The 16,532-nt window shown below is 32.2% G+C and overlaps 1 protein-coding gene across 1 annotated transcript in view; it reads right to left on the reverse strand.

The window, feature by feature from the left end:
• Positions 1 to 7,704: 7,704 nt before the first annotated feature.
• The window catches only part of LOC134705619 (uncharacterized), a 28,361-nt gene continuing 19,533 nt past the window's right edge, over positions 7,705 to 16,532 (reverse strand). The window contains exons 7-10 of the mRNA XM_063564341.1: positions 10,539 to 10,653; positions 8,999 to 9,190; positions 8,701 to 8,737; positions 7,705 to 8,039 (exon numbers count right to left, since the gene is read on the reverse strand). Coding sequence (XP_063420411.1) covers positions 7,705 to 8,039; positions 8,701 to 8,737; positions 8,999 to 9,190; positions 10,539 to 10,653 — 679 coding nt within the window. The remainder of the gene's footprint in view (positions 8,040 to 8,700; positions 8,738 to 8,998; positions 9,191 to 10,538; positions 10,654 to 16,532) is intronic.

Raw genomic sequence — 16,532 nt, forward strand, 5'->3', positions numbered from 1 at the left:
CATATGTTTAGTAGTAAATACAGTAGTTTTGCATATTTGATAAATAGCCTTCTGTTTAATCCATATCGCGCAACTTTGATGCGCACCCTTTATCGCATACCCTTTATCACGCCTCTACTTTTTTTTTTAATTAAATTTTGTTTTCTTCAAAATAGGTCAATTTTTTGAATGACGTCATTGTTTGGTATGTGACGTCACGAACGTCAAGTTTTTTTTTTTATATATTTTTGACACACTAAATGCAACTAAAACAAATACAAAACACACAAATAAGTACAATTAAAAACCAATTGTTCAGAGAACAATTGAAGGTCTTTCCACTGAAAACAATGTATTTTAATATGAAAGTTGTAAAATTAAGTTTAAAATGTCATTTCAATCGTCAACTGATAGGTTATTGTACGCTGATTCCAGAAATATATGGTTTCTATACAATATTTTTTTAAATAAGGGAGATAATTTGTGACTTTCGGTTTGAAAAATGTTACTTCCGATAATATTTGAATATTTAATTGACACTGATTCCAAAAAGATCTGGTTCTATATATTTTTTTATTAATAAAGTACAAAAAATAGCTACTTCCGGTTTACACAAGGTCACTTCCGGTTGTTTTTTTCAAGGTTAAATGGTTTGATACCTTTCGCCAAAAGTCTCATGGATATATCATGTATACATATGAGCTGAAAGCAAAGGTCAAAAACTAGAACGTCAAATTAATCTATGACCTTGAGATCAATTTCAAGGTCATAAACCAAGGACCTCAAATCAAAAGACCATAGGTCTTAATTATATTTGGTTAATCAGTTATATCACCATACGCGTATTTTTAAATACAAGAGGGGAGAAAACTCACTTTTACGTTCAACGTACCCTTGCAATCAAAATTTACGTGTTACGACATGTCGCAACTAACAATTTAGATAAAATAATTTGTCGATATCTTATACAGTTTCTGGAAATTTGTGGAAACAAAAATTGGAATATGACCTTGACCTTTGACCTTGACCTAATTTATATTTTTTTGGACCAAGGACCTCAAATCAAAAGATCCTTGGTCTCTAGCACTTATGGTTTACAAGATAGAAATGCATATCACTTATATCAAATGCATAAGGGGAAATAACTCTCATATGGAGCGTTCATATCACTTCGGTCAAAATAGGACAAATCATGCGAAGGATAAATAAAAAATAAATAAATAAAATAAATTTGTCATAATATTTTACGGTTGCAAAGGAGATGCGCTAACAAGAAAAAAAGTGTTTGGGGAGATAACTCCTACAAAGAAAAGTATTCGTTTACGCAGGGTAAATTTCAAAAGCGCATAAACTGTTCGATATCATATACCAAATATCTAAGCGACATATTGCGAAACAAATGTTTATCGCAAGAACAAAATTAGGCGGAAGAAAAAAAAATAATCAGAAGAAAAACAATAGGTCTTTCCACAGAAAAGTGGAAAGACCTAATAATAAACAAATATTTTTACTTGTACCCAGTACTTCGGATAAGTAATTCAGCAGTTCTTTTAAGGCATTTGAAACATGACAAAAGTAGATCTAAAGGTAACCCAGTGCTATGGATTAGGAAACAGTTCATATAATATTATACTCTATTGTTGAAATATATGATAAAGCGTATAATACATGGCAAAATCCGTATCACATGCCGTATCACCCTCGACCAATATCATCCCTCGGTCCTCAAGGCCCTTGGGCTAATATTGATGTCTGGGGATGATACGACATATGATACGGATTTTGCCATGTAGTATTCTCTATATAAATTCTATTGACAGTCAGAAGTTTAAAAATCCGTTATTAAATGATTTTTTATGATTTTTTACTGAGTTATTTCTTACGTTTACATAAACAGAGGTAGGATATGTTTCAGGGAGAAAATCAAGGTATCACAGAAAATTACTAAAAGAATTACAACAAACAAAGGCGTATCGAATATGCTCTAGCAGAGTCATGTTCCATTTGTGAACCCGTCGTTTTGCTCTAGGTACTAGTAAAAGAAATGGTGTCACAATCGAGATACGTAACAATTGTTGATATGATTTGGTTGATTGGTGTGCTACCTCTAAATATTAAACGAAGCGTTTGTTTATTCAGATGATTTCTTTTCTGTCATTTTGCAGATAAAGATTTTAAAAATGATATGGGTATGACACTATACAGCAAAGAAGATTCTAAAATGAGTGTTATTCTTAATAACTGCTCTCTAAATATAATATCGGAATATGATGTCTCAATTTACCAAAAGAAACTATTTGACCTATAATTGTATACACTGTGACTTGAATTGAGAGTTGTCTCATTGGAACTCATACATTATCTTATTCTTTATATTTACTCTAAACTAATTAAATTTCAGCAGCAATATTTTTGTTTTAGGTTTAGATTTTCAGTTTACAGGGGAAACGCTACACCAAACATTATAACAAAAATGACGATATGTCCTTCCCTATTGTTAATATCCTTATTGGGAACGGCGGTGTTCCTATGACCCAACTTTACAGTTTTCATAATATCATAAAAATTCATATAATGATCTATAGTTGCTGAAATGAAGGTTTTTTTTATTACATGCCGTTGCTTACTTATATATCATTTGATCTATGTTGGGTGCAGAGTTGTTTTAAAGGCAATCATATCACATCTTATATCTATATATTTATATTTATATTCATTGAATTGCTTTTCATATTGATTTTGACCTAAAGGTTAACGATAATAGTTGTAACTGTTTTAAAGGCGTATGTATATGCATCACATTTAAAAGGTTATAAAAGGGATCGATTATAAAAACACACCATTTCGTTCATTCAATCCAGTATCCGATCATAACAAAAAAATATCGAAGATTTGAAAAAAAGAAATCTACCATGGAAATATACAAAACTCACACGAAGGAAATTACCAAAACCGTTAAGACGACGAGTCCACATACCAATAAACATCTATACTACTAAATGACCGTTTTTTGTTTACCTAATAAACGTATAACATAAGAAAGCTACGAGTCAATATAATATAGGGTATATATGTTGTGTACAATATGTAAGTTTGTATAAATTAAATTTGTACAGGGTTTTTGTACAAGTTATAAGTTTTTTGACACATACTGCCTTGCAACAGGTAATACAGGTTTATCCTTTACAATGTAATAGTTTAATGTTTTAAATTCAAATTTATATACTTCAACCTAACATTTAGTGCTAATCTCCTTGTCCTCAAACTGGAAATGAGGATACCTCAATGGTTTAAATTCTAATTTTATTTTTCTCTTTATACCATATTCGTACCCATAAAAAGTCTTTTTGTGGTCTTATAATGTTTTTGTATTAATGCTCAGTATTAGAAGGTATGATGAATTTGTGGAAATTTGATCGAAATCTGCGAAACACAAGACTATGTGCTTGCATCATAATTCAGTGTTAAGCAGTTCCTAAAACACTAATAACTTGTACAAAAAAATCTGAACAAATTATAATTTTCACAACATTACAACTTGTACACAACATATATACTTGATAGGGTATTCTGAAAAATTTACCCTTTTACGTAAAAACGGCGAATCAAATAATTCAACTTTATTTATAACTAATATAGGACAATGCTCTTTATATAAAAATTACTCCATTCCAGGCCCTTTTGTTTTCCAAATAATAGATATTATCAATAATTGATTAGTTCCAGGTCAACAGAAAAAAATTAAAAGAAGAGAAAACGGTGTATCTTATAATCAGCATGACCTTAGCAGATGACGATACCAATACTCAAAATCCAGGTTAAACTATATATATTTATAGCTAAGGATTACACATGATAAGATACTTTAATTCAGTCACGGACCCGCGATATCGCGGGTGTGTTCTAGCAGTAATTTAAAAACTTAAGATGATGCTAAACTAAATGTTTGACTAACATTATAAGTCGTATATATAATATCAACATTATGTTTGGAAAAGCTCATGTGGCACGGTTAATCTAGTAAGATTTAATTTTATTTTTAGCACTAGGTTTTAGACTTTGTTGACTATACTGGATAAGTTCGGTACTTTGGTACTGACGTGAAATAAAAAACTGTGCAGTTATAATATTTCGAAGTTAAGGAATATTTCACTGTACAAAATAATTTTATTTTTGTGTCCGTGTTCGTCTTTATTTTTCAGTTATATCAGCTTTTCAACAATTGTAATAGGTTTGTGAAAAATATTTAACCAATTTAAATATAGCTTTACCTGAATTAATTGTTGAGTGGTTGAAATGCACACGTCCTTCTACTATCCCAAAGGTTACATTTGTGACATAGTTCGGATAACCTGGTACTGAACCAAATATGGAATCGGATTGAAAAGAAGCATCGATTGAAAGCTTCGACACATTGAAGTCTTCCTGATTTGACCAAGTTATTCTGTCTCCTTTGGAATCTGTACTATACGTGAACAAGTCTTTTCCAGTCATAGAGTCGTGCAAGGATATGGACGAATTAGTCCTATGAATTAATGGCATATACTGGGCATCAACTATAACAAAAACAAAGACTGATGTATTTCATTTTATTATTATATTCATATCAAACGAGCAAATAATTAACATTCTATAAATTTCACAATAAATAACTAACAATAACAAACAAAGTTATATTTGTTTTCTCGAAAACCGGAGTATTTCAGTCAGATATAAATAAATTTTCAATGTTGCGCCATGTTTTGACTAGTTTCGTGTAAGTTAACCAGAAAATCAGAAAAAAAATGTTGTCATACATAATTATATTACTTGAATGATATTGTTATTTGCAGTTACGTGCTGAATATTTTTCATTTTACATCATTTTGGACCCTACCATATTTGATAATAACAATGATAATCATAGTAAAAACCAAAACAAAATCAAATGAAAAAAATAAATATATAAATAAAAAATAAAAACAAAAACAAAAACAAAAACAAAAATATAACAAATAAAAACAGTCTGGCAATGATATGACAGCAGCTGTGCAACATCATACATGTATGTTTCGGCTTTCCAAGTAATTATTTTTATTTGCAGCGAAAAAAATCTAGTCTAAGAACGTAATGGATATAATATAAACATGCAAACATATTACAAGTATATAAACTTTGAGACAATAGTTTATTTACTTTTGACTAGACAAAAATATATACAACACCTTTTAATTTGTCAAAATAAATGTTTGAGTGAAAGTTTTTATCACTATAGATAACAGAATGTGCTTCTTTATATAATATATGGCGTTAAGCAGAAGTAAAACATTCCTCGATTGTAATCAAGGCATATTTCATACCACATTCAAATATTGCAGGCTTTTGATTATACATCGCACTACAGTCAGTCGAAAGAAGACAAACCAGATTCTAAAAGATAAAATATTTGTTCGTTTATAGCATGTACAATTTGGAGTTTAACACAACCGTATTATGTTCTACGTTGATCTATGCAAGTTTGCTTCATTCGTTATATTAAAGTAAACTGTTGATAAAACACCAACAGAATTCCTTATAATCCTTATAATGCTGGTCATCATACTTTTTGGATAATAGTTAAAGGTAAATAATTTTGAATCAAGAAAAACTTACACTGCAAACAATTATAGCCCAGAAAACCGTTTGAACATGTACATTCATCATTGTAACTATAACAAAATCCAGGATAGCAAGGTTGTAGGTGTGAGCAGTATTCAGCTGAAATATTACTTAAGATATATAACACCAATCAATAAATAGATATAACATATTAAAAAAAGCTAGTTCAGTACTCTCAAATTCATATTAATCATTTTTGTCGCTCAGTCTGGAACTTATAGGTGCTAGCATATTAGCACGACCTTTCGGCAAGTCAAGTCTGAAGATAACGTTATTTTGATACTCAGCAATTTTATCAATGGAAGGTCTTTCCGGTATGGATAGCATTTCACTTTTAGATTTTACTAAGATGTTTGTTACAATCGGAAGTTTGCCATTCAAAACTAAATCTGGCGGCGGGAAAGGAGAGGTAGATAATCTTCGAAGTCGTTTCTTCAAACAATAACAGTATACAATTATACCAATAACAATAATAACGAACAAAAGAACAACTGTTGGTACTATAATAATGATAAGATTAATACTGCTTTCTTCTAGATCTGGACTATCTTCTGCAAAATAAATTTTATACAAAAATTATATGGGGTAAACAATATCAACCCATGTTACCAATATATTTACTTCACGAATATTTATAGTCAAAAGCTAAACCATATAAAGAAATGTATTGCCAAAAGATGATACACACGGTCGTGAAACATGTCCTTAGTTTTGAAGTCGAAAAAAGGAAGGTATGTGGACATCACATTTCTTATCCTTCATTTGTAATTAAATCCAAAAATTTCATCAGGCCAATTGAACTGAATATCCCTATACGTTCATATAAGTTTGTATGTGTTCTATCGTTTTCAATTTTAAAATTCTCGAAAAATAAATCCTAATTTAAATTTTTCATTTGAACTTCATTTATAAAGAAACACAGTCTTGGCATAGTCCCTGTGTCTTTAAAATATTATAGATCTTGTTCTGCTCACCATTTTTTCTCTAATATCTATGTATGCATTTTTATTTACAGTTTTCAAGATAATAGACTCAATAGAAAATCATTCTGAGGGATTTGACTCAATAAACGGTATGTTAAGTATTCTAAACATTTCCGGTAGAGTTTCTATTGTGGTTTACACGAAAAAAACTTGCATTCACACCTCTGTTCTACTTTCAGACATGTCAGTGAATTTGGTTGGTAGGCGGATCATTGGAACCAGATACCCAAATTATCATTGTGTTCAATTTTAGTTTCAACAGGTCTATTTGTTTCATAGAAGATAGTTGTATAGTAAATAGACGACGGTTGCCAATTAAAGTACTAATGGCTAACTTTACACTACGGGCTATGTGAGCTAACGGAAACTGAGAGAATTGCAAGAACACCAAAGGCAGCAATACTGGTGTGTCGACAGGGCAGGCGTCTCGTGCTAATCAGCTATCAACCGCCGTGCAAATTCCAATCCAGTCAGTATGTCAATGTCGGGAATAGAACATAATCGGTAAATATACAGATAAGAGAACTAAAGTGAGACACAGAAATATCGTACGAATTAACCAATTCGTGATGGTCACCATGTTGTGTCGGTTTCAGCTATTCTTCCTCACAACTTTCCTTGGACAGTTTTCTTGTGTGTATAGAACACACCCTCCAAATGAAATGCGCATATTGTGAAAATACACGAATGAAACGTTTCAACTGAGATAGATAATGTGACGGTGCCCAATTGGCACCAATTTTGACAGATTATTCTTCACATACGTGTATTTATAAACCAGACAAAAGTTTCCAATTCTGTGTTCATTTTGAAGATGTATCATTATTCACAGTATATAGCCCATCTAATCAAATTTCACATTGAATAGTAGAAATATAGTTTTGACAGACCTCCAAACGACAGACTTTTGTGTAATGAAGTACCCAATTGTTTTAAATGAAAAGAACAATTAGTAAAAATTCAATGCTTAGTATTTGAGAATCCATAAGTGATTGACAATGTTTGTTAGATATACACTGTTGGTTGGATAAACCCACCGCAGGATTTTTTCTTTTACTAAAAAGGATGATGGTTAGAAGTTAGAAAGATGTTGAGTCGAATATGTTCAATTTATGGCCGTATATAAACTAAACAAAACAAGTGAGTAGTGATATTTACCTGTTGAAAATACAGTTGTCAAAGCTTCTAAACTTCTACTAAGATGCGTTCCATTGCCATACTCTGTGTACATGTCAATATCATAAGGAGCACCAGGTGAAAGGCCAGTTATTGTGTATATTACAGAATCTTTGTCAATTATAAAACTATCTGTAGAATTATCGGGTCTATGCAAGTATATTACAAACTGTGCGATCTGGTAGCAGGTTACAATATTCGTCCATTGAATTGTAATTTCAGTATTGGTTTTATTTATAATAGATATTGAGGACGGGCTTGGATCTGTAAAATAATAAAACATAATCGTGTGACACATAATTTTAATTACGTCCCGCGATAACGGTGACGTTTTTTAAATTAACATGAAAATTAGAAAATGGTTCTTAAAAATGTTATTTCAAAATGAGAAAAGTACATAGTTGAAGAACGGTTTTATCATTTAACACACATTTTTGTTATTTTAGCGGTACTGTGAACATTGCCATTAAGCGTGAGGTTTGGCTAGCCAGAAAACCAGGAATATGGCAGTTGTTACATATGTCTGTTGCATCGACGTTTGTTTGTTGCTCTTCAGTGTTTCTGTTTTACCGTTGTTTTCCTCTTATAGTTGAAATGTTTCCCTCGGTTTATGTTTGTTACCCGGATTTGTTTTCTCAAAAGCTATTTATGACTTTTGAACAGCGGAGTATAACTGTTGTCTTTATAAAATTGTAAAAACAAACAAGAAATTTGGAAAATGTTGGATAGCTATGTTGCAATATATATTTTTCTAATTTGTCGTGTTTTTAGCGCTTAACACCTTCACCACGTTAGAATATGTGGTTTATATGTTGTAAAATTAAAGCACACATTAAAAAATTCTCTACAAAAAAGCTTCGCATAGAATGACCTCTAACTTCAGCATGTAGATAGAAGATAGAACATATCTTTGTGTTCTACTTACATTGATTGACACCATTGAATTGACCTACGTCACCCATCTAAAATTAACAAAATATATAATTAATGAATGAAAATGTTATCAATGTCAAGAAAATAAAATATATCAAAATGCCATTTTAATTTCAAATATAGTATGGCTAATCGTGCCATTTATCAAAATAGTATAGCACTTAAATGTCATTTTGAAGTATTTACAGTGATATGCAAATCGCAATATTAGAATAGAAATGAAATATGTAAAATAATATGTATATGAAATTCAAATTAATATTGCATCTTATATAAAATGGGAATATTACCTGAATAACGGAGAATGATGGAAGTCTTGCTGTATTATAGGATGTCACATGCAAGGAATATGTTCCGGAGTCAATTAATTCAAGAGGAACAGCAAGTAAACAGTTGTCAAAATCAAATGTCATGGTACGTGTAAAACACTGTCCCATAGGAACACAATAACAGTCTGCTTTCTTAGCACAATCTTCAGTTGTCTAAAAAGAAACTTTGCCTTAAGTTAAATAAACAGAGGATGGGCTATTGAACAGATTAAGTACAATTCTTCATACAACTTTGGCTCGTTGAACATTAACTGCAAATCGAGAAAATAATGCATTTATCTCTACTATAATTTGCGATATTACTACAACAATTTGTAAATTTGTTTAAAAAGCAAATTATTCAGCACAAAAAAAAATCTAAATTTGCCATCTACAATTATGATGAACATTTTTCCATTTAATAATGTACATTATACCTAGAGTTACCAACTTCAGTTTTTGTTTTTAACATATTTTTTTTCGATGGTTCGTAGTGAACATCGGTTTAAAAATTTAGTTTTACAGCTTGCAATGGAATGCAGTTACGTTTCTTGTATTCTTGTCTTTCATTTTACTAATACTTGTTTGTGTTTCTGTGTTTTAGGTTGTTTTTACAGTGAATAAGATTATAAGACAATGAAGACTGTTGTACCCCAATTCCTTACATGTTACCTTATCATATCTGTTTGTTGTGTTTATTCATCGATGTCAATATAATAGATTTTTTGGCGACTGTCATAGTGAGAGGTTTACCTAGCTATAAAACCAGGTTTAATCCACCGGGTTTTTTTTCATAAAAAAATGTCTGTACGAAATCAGGAATATAACAGTTATTATAAATTTGGTTAATATGTTGAGATTTCGATTTTGCCATTCGATTGGGGACTTTTCGTTTTGAATTATCTTTGGCTTTTATTTATATTGTGATTTTACTTTGTTCGCTTATTTCGACGGTTTGGAATACTTAATAACATCACCTAGAACATCGCTTAAAATGATGTATATTGTAAAAACGAATAAGTTGACCCTTTAAGAAAATTTAAAGACGTATATGTTTTTGTTCATTTTATCAGTTTTTTTTTATTCAATTCCATCAGTCCAAAAACAGAAAACTTAATGTTTATACACATTTTACATCTTTTATTTTTAACAACATTTCAATATCATGGAACTACAGTTTACAGAATCATATTTTAGTTTGTTAGTCTTGTATTATTTTAATTTTACTTTTTTGTGTACAATTTGGAAATTAGTATGGCGTTCATTATCACTAAACTAGTATATATTTGTTTAGGGGCCAGCTGAAGGACGCCTCCGGGTGCCGGAATTTCTCGCTACATTGAAGACCTGTTGGTGACCTTCTGCTGTTGTTTTTTTTATTTGGTCGGGTTGTTGTCCCTTTGACACATTCCCCATTTCCATTCTCAATTTTATTGTTCGAATCGTTTTCCAGCGTTAACTCTTTATTCAATTGAAGGATATAGTCTTTTCATTATCTGAATACATTTGACATGCTAGTTACCTCATTATTGATAAATATATCTGTTTGAAATTTCACTTCGCCTGTTTCATTCAGAACAATTTTATAAGAAGCATTCAACACTCCACTATGGAGATCTTGGGAAATAACTGACATTCTGCAAACAAAACATCAAAAGAATAAAAACATTGATACATAGTTTGAAGAAGACATGAATGATTTTTTTATATTGCTATCGGTTCCGGGTACCTTAATATAAGGAAAGAGCTAGCAAGCCATGAATTTACTATTTTTATCTTTTTCAATTTAACATACGAAACATAATAATAAATAATTTATATTACTATCCTTTTGTTTCTTTTTTTTAAATACGATTTTCTTTTTAATATATATTGCTAATACATTAAAATGGAAAGACAGATATGATGTTGACTAAAAGATATTGACACAAAGGAAAATAAGAAATATCAATTGAATATTAAGTTCCTATTTCTGATGTAATTCTGATTAATATAAAAATTTGAGTCTACTCTGAAATCATTTAATCTTTTTCGTTAATGCTAATAATGTTCACGTATACATGTCATTCAAATATAGACTGAATTATTATTAACCATAATAAAATGAACAGTACCAATTTTCTTGTACCAGATGCGCATTTCGATAATACATGTCTCTTATATATATATATATATATATATATAAAAGTCTATAAAAAGGACCAACCAGCAAATTTACTATGTACCGGATCGTCTAGAATAGGCGATACTATGCAGATAAGGAAAAATTATATCAGTCTAAAGATTTGCACAACGGTACTGATATAAGGTGTTATAAAACGAAAATGTTGTTATAAAATCGTGTTGACAAATATTTCGGCTCAACAAATGGCCTTCTTCTTGTGTCACAAGTTTTAACAATACTGATACATAATGTACAAGGTGTGAAAATAGATCAGTGATAATACAGGTAAGTTTTGGTCGATTGATTTTAATCCTGAATATCATAATTTAAACTAAACACTATAACTCAATATACGTGACTGTGTATATTAACAATAAAAATAAGTGAAAAACAAGACTGTTAGTATTTCTTATTGATGCCGTTTGGGTGATGTACATTAAGTTCCTTTATCCAAAAGCTTTCCCGAACCTGTCGCTGTGTATCACTCCAGTGAATGTTCTGTTCAATCACTAGAATTTTCATGCGGTTAAAGTCATCAAGTTTGTGATCCGACTGTCTGAAGTGCTGAGAGACTGGGAGAAGTGGCTTCTTCGAGATATCACTCCTATGGCCATTGAGGCGTTTGTGGAAAGGCTGCTTTGACTCACCAACATATTGGAGGCCACAAACCGAACATTCTAGTATGTAAATAACATTCATACTTTTGCAGGTAACATTGCAAAATATCTTATAGTTATTTTCGGTTGCCTTACTGTGAAATGTTGACGAATGCTGCATCTGTAAACAGCATTTGCAGCGTTTTTCTCCACACGAACGACATTCTCCAGGAGTACTTCTATTATCAGACACTTCAGCCCGCACTAGTAGGTTCCGCAGACTACTAGGTTGCCTAAAAGCTATCATTGGAGGCTCAGGGAAAATCTTGGACAGTTTGGAATTCTTTTCAACTGATTTCCAATGCTCACGAATGACACCAAAGCTGTTTTTGAGAGATGGGTGATAAGTAAGAACACATGGAGTCCTTTTATTTTTCTTTTTAACTTTGTATTCCAATAGTTCACTCCTCGGAATTGACTCCGCTTTCTGAAAGCTCTTTTTGATATTTCTGTGTTTGTAGCCCCTTTTCTTCAAGCGAGTTTCAAGTTTACGCAGTTGTCTTTTAGTTGTTTCTGTGTTGGAGCATATTCGCTTGACTCTAAGTGCCTGACTGTATGGAATGCTCTTGGTAAGATGAGCAGGATGGCAACTTTTAGGGGACAAATATTGATGAGTGTCAGTAGGCTTAGAATATAAATCTGTAGATATGATGCCCTCTGTGAGCGAACTTGAAGTATCGAGGAAGGCGATTTTGGATTTAGACTTCTCATGAGTAAATTTGATACTATGATGTATGTTGTTGGCACGAGTGATAAAAGTGTCTAAATCCTCGTCGCTTTTGTTCCATTTCATATCCACATCATCTATAAATCTAAACCAGGAAAGCGGTTTTTCGATGGAAGTTTCAAGGAGTTGTTTCTCTAATTTGCCCATAAATATGTTGGCATATGACGGAGCCATTTTGGTGCCCATGGCAGTTCCATTTACTTGCAAATAATGATCTCCATCAAAAGTAAAGTTGTTTTTCTTAAGTACCAGCGTGAGCATTTTGACCAGGCATTCAGTAGGTGGATATTTTACTGGTCTGGAATTCCAAACTTCTTTGCATGCATCGATGCCATCTGCATGTGGAATATTAGTGTAGAGGGAGGTAACATCCATGGAAACAAGAGTCGTGTCGGAGGGGAGTGGGTTTAAGGCCTGCATTTTTCTAAGATAATCGGTTGTATCTTTGATGTGAGATGGTAAGTCTTCAACATGTTGACGAAGATGGAAGTCAACAAATTCCGATATTTTTTCCGTCGGATGACCGTTCGCTGAAACTATAGGTCTTCCTGGGTTATTGGCCTTATGAATTTTAGGTAATAGATAAAATCTGCCCGGTTTTGGGTTTTCTGGTTTCAAATACTCAAGAGTTTTGTCATCGATGAAACCATCGTCATGCATTTCTACCAAACTATTAGTAATATCTCTGCTAAAAGATGTAGTAGGATCAGAGTCTAGTTTTTGGTAGAACCTTGCATCGCTAAGTTGTCGTTCAGCCTCTTGAATATAGGCAGTTTTATCCATGACAACCACTGCACTGCCCTTGTCTGCAGGTTTAATGACGATATTGTTGTTAGATCGTAAGTTTTTCAGTGCAGTCCGTTCTTCATTGGTAAGATTGTCAAAAGGTTTATTGTTATTTTTAGTATTTTTAATAATGTCCGACTTAAAGTTATCAATAAAAGATTCCAAGGTAGCATTTTTGCTCGGTCTAGGGATCCAAGAACTCTTTTTAATAAATTTGTAGTTGTTCTCTACTCCTTGACAATTTTGCTAGAAGTCTACGTATTAAGGAATATTTCGCGTCGAAGGAGGATAACATAATAAGCGCGGATGGGGACTCAGAAATTTCACACCAAAAAAACTGATAAACACCAATTTCTCTCTCCGAAGAGTTGTCACCCGAAACACTGCTCCCGGAGCATTCCGTACAGCCAAGCCATCAGGTTAAAACGGATTTGTTCATCGGAATCAAAGTTAAACCATCGGTTAGGGCAACTCAGACAGCAACTCAAATCAAGAGGTTATAAGAACAAAAGTATTTCAGAAGCTTTTGGAAAAGCAAACGAAAAAGAACGAACAAACCTACTTGAATACAAAGAAAAGACGGCCCAGACAAATAAAATCCCGTTTGTTGTTAGCTTTCATCCTCATCTGACAAATATTTCATCAATTGTCCACAAACACTGGCGTCTTATTGAAAATGATCCTTCCTTAAGCGAGATTTTCCCATCACCTCCCGTTATGGCTTACCGCAGACCAAAAAACCTCAAAGATATTCTAGTATCATCCAAAGTATCTAAACGGGAGATATCAACAATCGGAGGTTATAAACAATGCGGAAGGGGCAATTGTAAGTGCTGCAAAGTCGCCAATATAGAAACCCAGTTCATCAGCACAGTCACAAAGAAAAATTACAACATATTTATAACATCAAATTGCAAAACGCAAAATTGCATTTATGTTCTAACGTTTGGAACTTGCAAATTACAATATGTTGGTGAAACAGAAACCCCATTTAACATCCGACTAAATAACCATCGGTCATTTTATACAAAAGAAAGGAACTGCCCAATTACAAGACACCTTTTAAGAGCAGGACATGATTTTGAAAACATCACATTTCAAATCATTGAGAAAAATCAAAATTGGGATACACAAGGAAGACAAAAAAGAGAGAGATTTTGGATGCACCAGTTACGAACTCTTGAACCTGATGGACTCAATGAGAGAGACGAAAAAAGATTTCAAAGCAAATCAAAACCATAGTTATCTTGAAATCATACAAATTAATTTATAAAAATTCATACAATTAATCGAACATCTATAAATGTGTTAAACTTTTATTCCAACTTCATGTAGTTGTAGCTACAAACATATTTTATGACCGAATTAATATGTTACACCCATCCCTCAAATCTTGTATAGATTAAGCTACAAAAATATTTTTCTGTCATGCATCCGATTTCACCTTGAGAGATGCACACGCCTGATGAAGCTAATTTGTTTAGCGAAATATTGCGTATTTCTATTTAACATCTAATAGAACTTTTTAATGTATCAATTAGTGTGTTTTAGTTATATTCTTAGACATTTATATAATTTTAATTCAGTAACTGTATCAGTTTATTTTCACAAACTGATCCACGCTTAATTAGATTGAATGTTGATTGTTGCTATTTTAAGACATTATATATATATATATGTACACAGCCATGTATCACCATCATTGATGGCGATCCGATGGATACATCTGTTGTAGGGTTGTCACTGACTCAGACGTACTTATGAATATAATTATTTTCTGTGACTGTATCTTACATTAATTTGTAGGATCCTTTACTATAGATAATTTAGCTGATCTGTAACAATAACATCTTCATGCCTTATATATCATGTACTGTAGTACGCCGCTAGATAAAAACTGACGTGGAAAGGTAACACATGCCCACCGACAGCTCTTTTTTTGAGAGCCCAGGTGGTCGTGTGGTCTAGCGGGACGGCTGCAGTGCAGGCGATTTGGTGTCACGATATCACAGTAGCATGGGTTCGAATCCCGGCGAGGGAAGAACCAAAAATTTTCGAAAGCAAATTTACAGATCTAACATTGTTGGGTTGATGTTTAGACGAGTTGTATATATATATATATATATATATAAATCTTTATTCTCATAAAGCCAATGCATAACATCAGTACAGAGATAACAACAATAAATATTTACAATATATACAAAACAAGGAGAGAGGTTACAGAAGTCTCTAGCCAGGAGGACAAACACAAGTATTAATATGTTTTATAAATAAACAAAGTTTCTTCAGGACTGGTTTTCGTGTACTCGACATAAGTTCCAAAAATTTAAATGTATTATGTCGTTGTACAAAATAGGAGGATAAATACTCTGTACGTTTTTTATCGAAAAAAGTACATTCCAATATAAAGTGATATTCGTCACCAATTTGTCGATTTTTACATAAATGACAAACACGGTTTTCTCTCAGTATTTTTTGCCACCTTCCTGTTTCAATCGGCAATTTGTTATTGGTCGTTCGAAATCAACAAAGAACAACGGCATCTTTAAAGTTCAAAATGTTAAGATATTCCTCAAATTCCCAGTTTGTCTTAAAAATTTGTAGTTAATAGCTTTTGGCGAATTTTGATTTAGCGAATTCCAATTCTGAAGAAACTGGTCTAACAGTCTTTGCTTTATTACAGTTTTTAACCAATCTTTATCTATAAAATGTTGTGTTTCCCATATATATGAGAACCCACAATCTTGAAATATTTTTTTGACAAAAAGAATTCATTTAGTCTGCATGTTACAATGAACATTCATATGGCGAGAAAGTTGATACACTTTACAGGAAAACTTTGCTTGTTTGCCGGATATCAAATTTACCCAAAATAATACTGCTCGAATTTTTATATCTATGTCAACCGGATGGCGACCTAGTTCCCCGTAAACCATATAGTTTGGTGTTGAGGATTTTAGATTTAAAAGTAATTTACAGAATTTCAAATGTATCTTTTCTAATACCTCATTATTACTAAAACCCCATACTTCAGACCCATACAATAATATGGGCTTGACAATTTTGTCAAAAAGATCTAGCTGACATTTTATGGGGAGCTGATACATCCTTCCCATTTTCCGGACTTCGTACATGGCTTTTACGGCCTTATCGGATAACCAGTTTTATTTGCTAATTGAA

This window comes from Mytilus trossulus, chromosome 2 (assembly GCF_036588685.1).
Source record: "Mytilus trossulus isolate FHL-02 chromosome 2, PNRI_Mtr1.1.1.hap1, whole genome shotgun sequence".
NCBI lineage: Eukaryota > Metazoa > Mollusca > Bivalvia > Mytilida > Mytilidae > Mytilus > Mytilus trossulus.